Here is a 15,210-nt window from a genome sequence, read left to right on the forward strand (position 1 = left end):
ACTTTTTTTTCATGGTAAACGACCTCAATGGGACATCTTCATTTAACCAACATCTTTGACAGATGTATACAATGACTTGTTGCTCATCCTTTCAAATTCCAGAGACTCCTATACTGTACTTCTTTAGTGTCAAATGTGGCACTACAGTGTCTTACATTTATTTTATTATACATTTTAAAATTCTCATGTTTCAAATAATTAGTATCTAAAGAAATGTGAGTTCAATTGTACGGGGAAACAAACATAACATTTTTGTATCAAATCAAACTGAATGAAAGATAAGAGGCATAAAGTCATCTAAAATATATTTTACAGTAGTTCACAGAAATAAGAATAAATAAAAAGGGCATCTCAATTCAAGTCAATGATGGCATGGGTAGACTGGCAGCCATTGAGTGTACCCATGCCAGGAAGTCAAATCAGAAAGGATCCCTTCAATCTGTGCTGTGATATGTTGAGTCAATTCAACTGACATTATAAAAACACTCCATTGCATGAGCCACATCAGTTAGCGTCATTTTAATGAACATTCTACATTACCACGGCACTCCAGAATCAGTTGATGGAACATTCCAAAATACCATGGAAATTATTGTATCTTAACACCAGGCAGCCATTGCGAGTGTACCCATGAGTTTACCAGTCAATTGCCAGGGTTAGCGCTTCCAAGTCCATTCTATTCATTCTTATTTCTATGAGTTGTCATGTCATTGTGTCTCCAGGGTTCTGAATCAAATCACACTGTTGTTCTCAGAGGATTAGGAACTGGAATACCAAATGGCCATGTTATATCACTCAATCAACCAACCACACTCCTCTCACTGCTGCATTCACAACCGTATTCCACCTCACCATCCAGAACAGTTATTACAATCAAGCCAGAAGGGACCAATCATTTAACCCTCAGATCTGCTTTGACTGATGGATCTCTGTTAAACATTGATCTAAAGGCAAACCTTCACAATTCACTAAACTTTAGTCACTGTATCAGAGACACAATATCAGGCCTCTCACTCATACATGGGTTAACACTGGGCCTGCAGCCATTGAGAGTTAGGAATAGGTTAAAACGGCATGATCTATATCATGTCAACATCTCAGCTGAGTGATTTTGCTGTTATATCATATGGAAGCTGCTTGTATTGAAATGTCCAGTTATTTCCCCACAATAATTCAGGCAGCCACATTGGATTCAACTATTAAAGTTGAGGATGTATTAGATTGATGTCAGATTCAGTTCATTATGATTCATGTGACAGGTATTGTTTTGTTGTCCCAAATTCCGGTTTAGTTCGAAGTTATACTGATTGAGAAGATAGCTCCGTTTTGTTGCTTCGTCATAGTCATCTGGCTGGTTCTGGCGCCCCCTGCTGTCAAGTCAGTTTAGAGAACTGGATGAGGTTCCTGTTGATCTCAGCCACGTTTCTGCACCCTGGGGGAGGAAAGACCAACAAAACATTAGTGTTGCATTATTATGAGGTTGATGTAATGATGGCAAAGGGTTTTTAATCTGACTGGAAAAAATATAATTAGATGTAGAATCTTAATTTGCTGCTAAGAATTTTCTTGCACAGCAGGAAATGCAAATGTGTAGTGTATTTGAAGTTTCAAAAGTCTAAAGATTGTCATTTCCACTTCGAAAATGTATCAGCCCTTACAACAATGTCCATTAATTATAATCCACATAATTCACATTTCCTATTGCTGTAGAATTATTTTCCTGTTGTAGCTAACTGGCTCAAATTAATATCCTTCATTTATATGCAAGACGTTTTGTTCCTCACTCACCAGACAGAGCCATTGACAGACGGAACTCATCGTTGAGGATCTGTAGTACCTCCCTCACCCCCTCCTCGCCCTGAGTAAACAAACAGGCAGCAAGACAGTCGTTACTCTCAGTATCTTAACTTAATAGGTCGATGACACACAACGTTAATAGTTACTTTATAGGCAAGGCCCCACACGGCTGGCCTCCCGATGAACACACACTTGGCTCCCAGAGCTACGGCCTTCAGCACGTCACTACCGGTGCGAATTCCCCCGTCCAGATACACCTCGATACGCCCTTGAACCGTATCCACGATCTCAGATAGGGCATCTATCTGTGTGGCAGAGAGAGCAGAGGGAGGTAGAGAAGAAAAGCCTACTTAGCCATGACATAAAGGACAGTAAATTTAAGGACTCCTACTGTACAGTAGGAGTCCTCAAATGAACTGCCCTTTAATATCACCATTTCATTAACTAAATATTGTTTGGCTTGCTGATTGTAGAGTGAAATAGAAGGGACATGAGGACGAGGTGGTGTAATTTGTCCCCGTTCTTACTGTGGCGGGCCCCCCGTCCAGCTGGCGTCCTCCGTGGTTGGACACGATGATGCCCTGGACGCCATGCTCCACGGCCAGCTCAGCATCCTCCTTGGTCAGGATGCCCTTGATGATGATGGGAAGGCGGGTGAGAGACTGCAGCCAGTATACGTCCTTCCAGCTGATGGAGGGGTCCAGGGTGTTGGAAGGGATACCATACTCTTCAGAACTCGCAGCCTCCTACAGACATAAAATGCAGTACAAACATACAGTACAGTAACATATACACACACAGAAGGACGCCTCAGGGGAAATGCATTCGTTGGATTTATTAAATCATTCAAAAGCAGCTACTGTCTCTACTATGCGCACTATGGGCTAGTTTCCTGGACACAGATTAAGCCTAGTCCTGGACTAAAAAGGACTAAATGTTCAATAGAGATTCTTAATTGAAAGTGCTTCTTAGTCCAAAATTATGATTAATCTTTGTCCGAGAAATGGTCCCAATATGATTTTACGGTTAAATCATTACTGTTAAAAATATTTAATCTAGAAAAGCAAAAAATATGTTTATTTTACCATTACCTGGATGACCCCGTCAAAGTTTTTGACCTTGAGGTGCGGCGGGAGCTTGAACTGGTTGCGTATATCATTGCGCCGCTTCCCAGTGTAGGGCACGTCGACGGTGAGGACCAAGGCTTTGTAGCCCAGGGCCTCCACACGGTGAACGATCGACTCAGACAGCTTCCTGTCCCGGTACACATAGAGCTGGAACCAGCGGTAGCCGTTAGGTGCTGCAGCCACGATCTCCTCCACAGAGCAGGTGGAGTAGGTACTGGTGATGTAACAGGTGTTCACTGCCTCCGTACCTGAGGAAAGAGAGAGAGCTTTTGAGTTGATCACCCCTAGGATACACTGTGACAACAAAGCTATTACTCTGCAGAGCTCAACCTCTACAGCTGTTAAACCCCTCCTAGCCCTCACCCCTGGCGGTGGCCATCTCTCCCTCATGCCAGGCCAGGCAGTGGAAGGCAGTGGGGGCGATGCCCACAGGGAAGCTGATCTCTGTGCCCTGCACCGTGGTCCTGGTGTCACTCACCGACACATCTCGTAGAATCCGTGGTCGCAGACGGATCCTGGGACAGAGACAAATGTATTATTTTGAGTCACATTGTTACCAGATCTTCCTAGCACTCCAGTTTGACGTGTGGTGTTGAGTGGTTTTTGTGACATTGAATTGTAAGTCTTGTAGTTTACAGGACAGGGAGAAGCACCTACCGTTTGTAGGCCAGCAGATTGTCGTCCCTGGTGCAGCACTCGTCTGCTCCGGCTGCGTAGTAGTCCCAGGTTGCCTTGGAGAGGTGCTCTTTGGCATACTCCTCAAAATCTGTGAGACATACCATAGCCATCTCAGCACAGCGGATCCCCTCTCTGTGGGATATATGATCACTGTCAGGGACAGCAGATGTAAAGCAATGTTGTCAATTACACTATCAGGTAAGCCTGTCTTAAAAGAACTGGAGAAATAGTTACAGCATTGGAGATTTAACACAGTAAAAATCACTGTACATTGTTGTGCAATTGAAACATATCATAACTGCAAACAGCTTCTGGTGCATATTTCACAAGAATACAGTGTGGAAATTCAGACTTTCGGAGCTTTGGACCCAAATGATTTTGGCTCAACAGCGAGTCTTTTGCGCTGCTGGGATGGTGAATTAAACTAAGCTACACAGCATTACACACTGCTGTAAGGGATTTCCTCTTCTTCCGAAGAGGAGAGGGGAAAAGGATCGGAGGACCAATAGGCGGCGTGGTAAGTGTCCATGGTTCTTTTAATACGAAAATGTACACATGAACAACTGAATACAAAAACAATAAATGTGGAATGAACAAAACCCAAAACAGTACCGTGTGGTGAAAAACACAGACACGGAAACAAACACAGTGAAACCAAGGCTACCTAAGAATGATTCTCAATCAGAGACAACTATTGACACCTGCCTCTGATTGAGAACCATACTAGGCCGAAACATAGAAATACCCAAATCATAGAAAAACAAACATAGACTGCCCACCCCAACTCACTCATACTAAATAATGACAAAACAAAGGAAATGAAGGTCAGAACGTGACAACTGCATTGGAAATACAGCTGGGCTTGGATCTGTACGCACAGAGATGACCTCAAATAACCTAAAGTTAATTAAGGACACAATACAAAACTAGCCAACTTGTCAACACCCATGTTTATTGTAAATATTCCTAGTGGACTAGTACAATACTAAGCAATTATCACAACAGAGAAAAAAATCTACACAATCAAAATGCCAGAAAACATAACAGTGCAGTCATATTCATCTTTTTCCATTTCTAAAAAATAATTACAGCAGCCTATGAATCTCATTGTCTTCATTTGAGTAGTTGAACTATTATAGACCCCCCCCAGAGGAAGTTGACGCCACTACTTCTTCTTCTTCTATGATATCATGGTGGTTCGCAAACAAACGTTTAAGGTGAATGCCGCCACCTACTTTGCTGGAGTGTGCAATCAATCATGGTTTGCTTAATTCTGTACTACTAAGAAAATAACATTAAATGACCAAATAAATCCCTACTAACTTCTACCATTTCAACAGTAACATATGCTACCCCCAATAACTATTTTGTCATATCCACTATAACCTTCAACCTGGCATTTGTGCTTTCCACAAACCGAGTTGTGTTGATAACCTTACCAATGAAAACTATGTTCATTATCAAAGTGACACAGCCCATTCATTCCACCAATCTGTTTTACAGACTCTGCATATGATACATCATGAATTATTATATATCTCTGAGCCTCTCTCTGCACCTGGCATCCACCAAATGCTGCACTATGTCCCCCCCCCCCCCCCCCCCCCACAATTACAACACTTGGCCTTCATATTGCTTCCACATTCACCGTAATCATGTTCCTCTCCACACGTGGCACATCTCTTCTTTCCTTTACACTGAACTGCTACATGACCCATTCTTTGGCATTCAAACACTGCCATGGGGATGGGACAAATTCTCTGACATTGAAACTATCTGTACTTTTCCAGGTAAAACCTTTTCAAACCTCAGCAGCACTGGTAAGCTTTCACTTCGTTGACTTTCTTTTCTACGGATCAACCTTTTGGCCTCTATCACTCTTCCTCCCTTCACATGTTCTTTAATATCATCTATGGACATAGATATTGGGACCCCAGTGATGACTCTCCTCAACCTAGAGTAAGCACAAGGGACATGGCTTTTAATCTTCTTCCAAATAAGCTTTTCCATTTGCAGAATCTTCCCTTGCCGAGCCTGGCTACCACAAAATATTAACAATGTACCTTTTCCAATGAACCGGGCTAGTTTGACTTCACCTATCTCTTTCTCTACGGCATTGGATAGGATAGGGTGTACGCCAGTATTTCAATGTAATGTCCTGTCCTAGAGAGGAAATGTATGTTTAGGTTTCATCTCCGAAGAAAGACGAAGGCTACTTATACATATTCACAAATTAGGTGTTGGAATTTTCATGTGGATTTGATAAACATCGACAAATAGGGCACTGACAGCTGTCAGTGTAGCTAGCTAGCATACTAACCGAATATAGCTGATTATACATATAATTGGTTATATCGTTATTTCCCATAGGGCGGCGCACAATTGACCCGGCGCCATCCGGGTTTGGCTGGGGTAGGCCGTTATTGTAAATAAGAATGACATGCCTAGTTAAATAAAGGTTCAATAAAAACATTAATACAAAATAAATGTCTTACTTCCCATTCTCTTTGCTGATGATACCAATTAGATTTTATCACACAAGAATTTTGATTCACTAATTAATGAAGCCAACTCAGGCATGACCAAATTTCTGAATGGTTTCAGATAAACAAATGATCTTGAAATGTTTTTTAAAAAATCGAACTTTATTATATTCACTAGTAAAAACAAGAAATATTGTAAAAAAGAAAAAGCCAGAATCCCAATTGGTGGGACTGATATGGATCAAGTCACATCCACTAGATTACTCATAGTTCTTATTGATGAACAGTTGTCCTGGAAAGATCATATTCAGTTGGTCTGCAGCAAAGTGATGAAATCTGTTGGTGTCATCAGGAAGATTAGTGGTTTTGTTCATCAGTCTTGCTTCCTTACTCTTTACTATAGCTTAATTTACCCATATCTCATTTACTGTTATATTGTCTGGGCCAGTAAATATTTATCCTACATACAAAAATTACTCATCATACAAAATACATTTGCAAGACTATCCACCTCCTCTAATGACCTGGCTCTATCTGCACCTTTGTTTAAGAAACTTGAAATATTGTCTATATACGACATCAATGTACGCCAATTGTGCATTTTCATCTACAAATACTCATGCCTCAAAAACAGTTCACCTAACCCTTCCATGGATTCTTCCAGGTTAATTTTGTAATCCATCTATATAACGCAAGACGCTGCGATAACCTTCACCTTCCCCTCTGTCGCACCTCACATAGTCAATTCTCTATCAGATACAGTGGTACCATACTCTGGAATTCTTATCTTCACATTGCCAAAATTCCCTCAATAACGAAGACTGGGGGTCAGCCTGATGAACCAAACTACTCAGTAATCTCCTCCATATAGCCCAACTCTCACACACTCACACACCCCCCACACACATACACATACACACACACACACACACACACACACATTTAAAAAAAACATATGCTGTTTATTATTTTTTGTGATTGATGATCGGTTTATTTGTACATTTATGATTGGTGGGTTTTGTTATCTGTTTTATCTTTGTACTTATGTATTGTATATCGTTTTGTGGTTTTTATATAATCCTTTGGGCTTCCAAACCCACCTGCACACCGTTTTTATTTATTTGTTTTAAACCACTGGTCTATCTTTGTCTTTGCCATCTATTGCTATTTTAAGTTTTGGCATCCTCCATAAATTGCATCTGTGAATCTGTGATTGAAAGAGTTAAAAAGAATAAGATGAAACTCTGGTCATATTGATAACTATTGAAAGATATGTGTTTTTCTACATTGTAAAGGACATGGTGCAACCTTTGGTAGGTAGGCTGCAGTAAAGCATTTTATACTTTAGTAGAACCTTTTATCCAGAGCAACTTATAATAGTGAGTGCATACATCTTTGTACTGAATCCTGTGGGAATTGAACCCACACCCCTGGCGTTGCAAGCACCATGCTCTACTAACTGAGCAACACGGGACCAAGCAAGCCCATGCTCTACTAACTGAGCAACACAGGACCAAGCAAGCCCCATGCTCTACTAACTGGGCAACACAGGACCAAGCAAGCCCCATGCTCTACTAACTGAGCAACACAGGACCAAGCAAGCCCCATGCTCTACTAACTGAGCAACACAGGACCAAGCAAGCCCCATGCTCTACTAACTGAGCAACACAGGATCAAGCAAGCCCCATGCTCTACTAACTGGGCAACACAGGACCAAGCAAGCCCCATGCTCTACTAACTGAGCAACACAGGACCAAGCAAGCCCCATGCTCTACTAACTGAGCAACACAGGACCAAGCAAGCCCCATGCTCTACTAACTGAGCAACACGGGACCAAGCAAGCCCATGCTCTACTAACTGAGCAACACAGGACCAAGCAAGCCCCATGCTCTACTAACTGGGCAACACAGGACCAAGCAAGCCCCATGCTCTACTAACTGAGCAACACAGGACCAAGCAAGCCCCATGCTCTACTAACTGAGCAACACGGGACCAAGCAAGCCCCATGCTCTACTAACTGAGCAACACGGGACCAAGCAAGCCCCATGCTCTACTAACTGAGCAACACGGGACCAAGCAAGCCCCATGCTCTACTAACTGAGCAACACGGGACCAAGCAAGCCCATGCTCTACTAACTGAGCAACACAGGACCAAGCAAGCCCATGCTCTACTAACTGAGCAACACGGGACCAAGCAAGCCCATGCTCTACTAACTGAGCAACACAGGACCAAGCAAGCCCATGCTCTACTAACTGAGCAAGACAGGACCAAGCAAGCCCATGCTCTACTAACTGAGCAACACAGGACCAAGCAAGCCCATGCTCTACTAACTGAGCAAGACAGGACCAAGCAAGCCCATGCTCTACTAACTGAGCAACACAGGACCAAGCAAGCCCATGCTCTACTAACTGAGCAAGACAGGACCAAGCAAGCCCATGCTCTACTAACTGAGCAACACAGGACCAAGCAAGCCCATGCTCTACTAACTGAGCAACACAGGACCAAGCAAGTCCATGCTCTACTAACTGAGCAACACAGGACCAAGCAAGTCCATGCTCTACTAACTGAGCAACACAGGACCAAGCAAGCCCATGCTCTACTAACTGAGCAACACGGGACCAAGCAAGCCCATGCTCTACTAACTGAGCAACACAGGACCAAGCAAGCCCATGCTCTACTAACTGAGCAACACAGGACCAAGCAAGCCCCATGCTCTACTAACTGAGCAACACAGGACCAAGCAAGCCCAAAAATGAAAAGCTGAAATGTATTGAGTCAGTAAGTATTCAAACCTATTGTTATGGGAAATCTAATTTAAGTTCAGGAGTAAAAATGTGCTTAACAAGTCACATAATAAGTTGCATGGACTCACTCAGTGTGCAGTAATAGTGTTTAACATGATTTTTGAATGACTACCTCATATCTGTACCCCACACATACAATTATATGTAAGGTCCCTCAGTCAAGCAGTGAATTTCAAACACATATTCATCTACATCGACCGGAGGGGTTTTCCAATGCCTCGCAAAGAAGGGCATGTATTGGTAGATGGGTAAAAAAAAGCAGATATTGAACATTCCTTTGAGCATGGTGAAGTTATTCATTACACTTTGGATGGAATATCAATAGATCCAGTCGCTACAAAGATACAGGCGTCCTTCCTAACTCAGTTGCTGGAGAGGAAGAAAACCGATCAGCGATTTTACCATGAGGCCAATGTAGACTTTAAAACAGTTACAGAGTTTAGTGGCTGTGATAGGAGAAAACTGAGGATGGATCAACAACATTTGAGTTACTCTACAATACTAATCTAATTGACAGAGTGAAAAGAAGGAAGCCTGTACATAATACAAATATTCCCAAACATGCATCTTGTTTGCAACAAGGCACTAAAGTAATGCTGCAAAAAATGTGGCAAAGCAATACATTTTTGGCCTGAATACAAAGTGTTATGTTTGGGGAACACTCCATATTTTCAAGCATAATGGTGGCTTCATCATGTTATGGGTATGCTTGTAATGGTTAAGGACTGGAGAGTTTTTCAGGATAAAAAAGAAACAGAAGACAGCTAAGCTCAGACCCTGATTCAGTCTGCTTTCCACCAGAGACTGGAAGATTAATTCACCTTTCAGCAGGACAATACCCTAAAACACTTGGCAAACATCAAGGTGTGCAAACCTCTTAGAGACTTACCCAGAAAGGCTCACAGCTGTAATCGCTGCCAAAGGTGATTCTAACATGTTTTGACTCAGGGGTGTGAATACTTATGGAAATGAGATATTTCTGTATTCTATTTTAAATACATTTGCAAAAATGTCTAAAAACATGTTTTCACTTTGTCATTATGGGCTATTGTGTGTTTTTTAAAAATACATTTTTAATTCAGGCTGTAACACAACAAATAGAATAAGTCAAGGGGTATGACTACTTTCTGAAGGCACTATATACTGTAAGTGTCACGTTCTGACCATAGTTCTGTTATTTTATTCTTTGTTTTAGTATGGTCAGGGCGTGAGTTGGGGTGGGCAGTCTATGTTTGTTTTTCTATGTTGGTTTTATGTTTGGCCTAGTATGGTTCTCAATCAGAGGCAGGTGTCGTTAGTTGTTTCTGATTGAGAATCATACTTAGGTAGCCTGGGTTTCACTTTTGGTTTGTGGGTGTTTGTTTTCCGTGTGAGTGTTTGGTCCACACGGTACTGTTTTGGTTTTGTATATTTCACGTTTATTGTTTTGTATTTCAGTGTTCAGTTCGTTTCATTTAAGATTACATCATGAACACTTACCACGCTGCGCTTTGGGCCGATCCTTACTCCTTCTCAGACAAAGAGGAGGAAATCCGTTATAGAAACGCCCACCACAAGAGGACCAAGCAGTGTGGTAACGGGCAGCAGCAGCGGCCGAAAACACAAGACTCCTGGACTTGGGAGGAGATTTTGGATGGCAAGGGACCCTGGACACAAGCAGGGGAATATCGACGCCCTAAAGCAGAGCTGGAGGCAGCGAAAGCGGAGAGGCGCCGGTATGAGGAGGCAGCAAGGCAGCGCGGCTGAAAGCCCGAAAGGCAGCCCCAAAAATGTCTTGGGGGCACACAGGGAGTGTGGCGAAGCCAGGTAGGAGACCTGCACCAACTTCCCGTGCTTACCGGAGAGCGACAGGGACCGGGCAGGCACCGTGTTATGCGGTGGAGCGCACGGTGTCCCCGGTGCGTGTGCATAGCCCGGTGCGGTACATTCCAGCTCCTCGTATCGGCCGGGCTGAGTGGGCATCGAGCCAGGTGTCATGAAGCCGGCTCTACGCATCTGGTCTCCAGTGCGTCTCCTCGGGCCGGCGTACATGGCACCAGCCGTACGCATGGTGTCCCCGGTTCGCCAGCACAGCCCAGTGCGGGCTATTCCACCTTGCCGCACTGGCCTGGCTACAGGGAGCATTCAACCAGGTAAGGTTGGGCAGGCTCGGTGCTCAAGAGCTCCAGTGCGCCTGCACGGTCCGGTCTATCCGGTGCCACCTCCACGCACCAGCCCTCTGGTGGCAGCGCACCAGGCTGTCTCTCCGTCTTCTCCCTACAGGTGCTCCCGCCTGTCCGGCGCTGCCGGAGTCTCCCGCCTGTCCGGCGCTGCAGGAGTTTGCTGCCGGAATCTCCCGTCTGTCCTGAGCCGCCAGAGAGGTGTGGCATATCAAGAAACTGCATGATCATTACCTTGTGCTGGGGACAGTGTAAGGCCACACTGAAATGTTCAGTTTTGTCACACAACACAATGCCACAGATGCCTCAAGTTTTGAGGGTGTGTGCAATTGGCATGCTGACTGCAGGAATGTCCCCCAGAGCTGTTGCCAGAGAATTGAATGTTAGTTTCCCTAACATAAGCGGCCTCAATCGTCGTTTGAGAGAATTTGACCGTATGTACAACCGGCCTCACATCCACAGACCACTTGTATGGCATCATGTGGGCGAGTGGTTTGCTGATGTCAACGTTGCGAATAGAGTGCCCCATGGTGGCGGTGGGATTATGATATGGGCAGGCATAAGCTACAGACAACAAACAAGATTGCATTTTATTGATAGCATTTTGAATGCACAGAGATAGCGTGACGAGAGCCTGAGGCCCATTGTCATTCCATTCATCCACCGCCATCACCTCATGTTTCAGCATGATAATGCACAGTCCCGTGTCGCAAGGATCTGTACACAATTCCTGGAAGCTGAAAATGTCCCAGTTCTTCCATGGCCTGCTTACAAATGTCACCCACTGAGCATGTTTGGGATGTTCTGGATCAGACTATTATCAATTTAATCTTGTCTTTACTAATATGTAAAATGAGTTTTGATTTAGAATGGCCCCTTATCAAATGGTCAGGAACAGGGGCAGAGGAAGAATCCATGTCATCTGTATGCACTGGAATAGAGAATGAAGGCAGCACGCTTTCCCACCGTCTGGTTTTCAATGTTGCCTGGTAAGCTGCTTCGGTTTTATAGCAGATCATGTGCTTAATATGAGCAAGCTGACAAATAAATATGAGAACTTATTTAAATCCAAACATCAACTACTATGTGAGGAGCATGCTCTGCGCCACAGGTTATATTCCGCCCAAACTGTATACCATGGCCTCTCCAACCCTGTTCCTGCATCTACCCAGTGCTTAATTTGGGAAACCAAGTCAAATCTGTTTTGTTGTGTTAGGCTTGAAAACAACATTCACAATTACCATGTTTTACACTCAGTTTCAACCTGGACTTCTTTCTTCAAATTGGTCATCACAGTGGGGTGAGTTTTAGAAGTGTGATACTGTTTTGAAGACAAGTGATTGATATGACTTTAACTAGCATTTGCATTGACATCAGAGTGGTTCGAGGGACAATAGAGTGCTGAGTACCAGGCCATTAGGACCTGATGGTAGTTAGCAAGTTGGGTACATACTACCAATACATGTCCAGATTCCAAGCAGGAGATTACTGTGACTCAATGGTCACATGGAATTGTACTGCGGGCTCATGACTGTGGTGTTGACTAATGACTGTGGTGTTGACTCATGACTGTGGTGATGACTCATGACTGTGGTGTTGCGGTAATACTGTGACTAGAACAGCCCTAGTGCAAAAACACAAGTTTGCACCCACTATTTTCATTTGCTCCATGGCTCAGGCGGCCAAGTGGACACAAGGCTGTTTGACTCATCTCAGTCATGAAGAGGAAGAACCTTGCAGCTGTTTCTGACTAATAAACAACGCCATGCTGGTGGATGGTAACATTCAAATAAAACTCAGTCCTGAAACTAAATGTAGGCTGAAAAGAATTTGGATGTAATAGCATAAGAAAAAACACTGCAATCACATGGATTTGCAGGAAGTGGGCAGGTCAGACTTGTCACCTAAAGTGAAAAAATATCATACTTTGTCTAAAACGATGACTGATTGATTTAAATCGTGCAACAGCATGGGTAAGTTCTGGCCATCCTCTTTCAGTGAGAAAAGGTGGATTTAGACAGGTCTGGACATTTAACAGGCAGTATACATTAAAAAAAAATGTATTCATCTAGTCATTGTCATTTCATGAAATGTCAGTCTGTGAAAAAAAAGGAAAAGAACTCACATCAATAGAGGTGAGCAAAACAGCTGAAATGCAACACACACAGCAACGTGTCAAATGACATTATGAAGGGTCTACTAATATCATTCTGATACAACTAATCACTCTAGTCCTCAGTGACATAGACACATACAAATCCAATCGGAAATGTCTGGTTAACAGAGCAATGCAGCTCAGAGTTAGATCTATTCCAATTGTGTGATTGTGTGCTTTTGTGTGAGTTAAATAAAACTATCATAGAGATTACCACTGGCAGTGAGTGTGACCCCGCTGTGACCTTTGGAGTTATTGTGCTTACAGAGGCTGGAATTGTGCTGATGGCACAGCAAGCCATAGAGAAGGGAGGTTGGTTGCACATTACATACTACAGCACAGATGGGGACATACATACTAGGCCTACACATAAAACACACAGAATGTGTGCATGGTCAGTAACACACAGCACTACAGTACATGTATAGCAGGGTGGTCAGTGACCTAGACCTAGAGTACATTGCACACAATAACTTGAACGACTACTGTAGTCTACATACCAAATTATCACAGGGTTGTTAGTGACTCCTCAACTGACATAGGTTTATCTTTGAGTTTGCCTGACAGAGATTTGTATTGTGCAATTTTATCTGAGTTTACTATATGTGACTGTATCTGACAGTCGCTGAGTTCACCTGCTGACCTGAGTAGCCATCCATGGAGAACCACTCACCGATTACAGCTGGTGCTCATTGTCTCTGAATGAACTTCAATACTCCTGGCAGAGTCATAACCTGGAAGAAAATTATGATACAAATGATTTTTCCCCAGATTGAAAAGCAAAAAATATATAGTCAACCTCCAATAAAACAATGTCAAAAAACACAAATCATAAAAAGTCAATGATGCTTTTTGTTGTGCAGTGTATATTACTGTTGACTGTACATCTCTCATGCTGTGATTGACAACAATGTGATCTATGAACACCTGAGGGCAGTGCAATACAGAATAAAGGGATGATAAACAGAGCTGCTCAATCTCTACCTGTATAATATGCCAGGCTATCACACATTCAACGAGAGAACATGACATGTTAAATACCTACTGTTCAGCCATTCAAATGAAAATGGCTGTTGACATAATACTGTATCTCAAGTGGCCTACTGTAAAATGATTTATGTTGAATTTTGAGGCCGTCATTAAAAACCCTTAGTTGAGGTGACATCAAAAACCGTTACATTAGTTGTTTAAACAATGATCATACTATTTCCCATCAATTATGTCTTCTATAGAATTTGCAAGATAGACTTGCAGGTAAGGTTCAGATCCGACCAGTTCTAAAGTAATGATTCTCCACAAATATCAGTCAAGTTCGATGAACATGATGTTAAATGAATGTTAACCTGTGTCCTATAGATTGTGAATGATAAATTACCTCCCTCTCTACACCTGTCAATGTTGGTCATTTAGGTGCTCTCAATGGGAGTTCAAAGCACATTGTTATGGTACATTTCTAGAAGAGAAGCTGTGTGTATTATAATAAACGTCTATGGAAGATAGCATACATATAACAGAAAGTAAAATGACCTTTTGAAAAAAAAATCAAGGTTTGGTTTACTGTAGATCACATCACATGTAAATGATTATGACTTCAGATGTTTTGATATTTATCAAAGAAAGCAGCTACATATCAGTTTCCAAAGATACAGGAAGTGATGGTGTTACTGAGCAATGCACATCTTGAACATTTTGTTTACAGTGTCTTCTTCTCTCTCCCTCTCCCTCTCTCTACTATGTTAAGAGATGTAGTCCTACAGTAGATGATGTAAAAAGGCCCTGGGGGAAACCACACAGGAGGAATATGTGAGGTGTCTTACCTTGTCCTTTAACCTGTCCTAGTTTGCTCTCCAAGCCTGTCACCTTTCATATGACACAAGTGTGCAGGGCAGGACAGTGTCAGGGGCAGGGCAACTCTAGCTCCACTCCCCCCACTCATTCACACACACTGGCTCAATACTAACCTCCCCTGTCAGCAGAATTGGGCCCCTGTTCTCTCTTTGTATATG

General features: G+C 42.9%; 1 protein-coding gene across 12 annotated transcripts; it reads right to left on the reverse strand.

The window, feature by feature from the left end:
* Positions 1-147: 147 nt before the first annotated feature.
* On the reverse strand, positions 148-15,192 carry LOC109903081 (hydroxyacid oxidase 2-like). 12 transcript variants are annotated; one of them, XM_031799067.1, is made up of 9 exons: positions 15,022-15,192; positions 13,878-13,938; positions 3,582-3,734; positions 3,288-3,439; positions 2,889-3,172; positions 2,325-2,543; positions 1,944-2,102; positions 1,789-1,858; positions 148-1,432 (listed from the first exon to the last, which is right to left on the reverse strand). In XM_031799067.1, exons 2-9 carry the CDS (start codon positions 13,895-13,897, stop codon positions 1,374-1,376), a joined length of 1,116 nt encoding a protein of 371 aa, XP_031654927.1. In that variant the 5' UTR covers positions 13,898-13,938; positions 15,022-15,192; the 3' UTR covers positions 148-1,373. The 12 variants fall into 12 exon arrangements, with proteins under 12 accessions (XP_031654927.1, XP_031654934.1, XP_031654923.1 ...); XM_031799074.1 differs by having other exon boundaries at positions 2,883-3,172; positions 13,848-13,938; positions 15,022-15,114; XM_031799063.1 differs by having other exon boundaries at positions 2,883-3,172; positions 15,022-15,088.
* Between the last annotated feature and the right edge of the window lie 18 nt (positions 15,193-15,210).

The sequence above is a fragment of the Oncorhynchus kisutch genome, linkage group LG2, assembly GCF_002021735.2.
Source record: "Oncorhynchus kisutch isolate 150728-3 linkage group LG2, Okis_V2, whole genome shotgun sequence".
Classification (NCBI taxonomy): domain Eukaryota; kingdom Metazoa; phylum Chordata; class Actinopteri; order Salmoniformes; family Salmonidae; genus Oncorhynchus; species Oncorhynchus kisutch.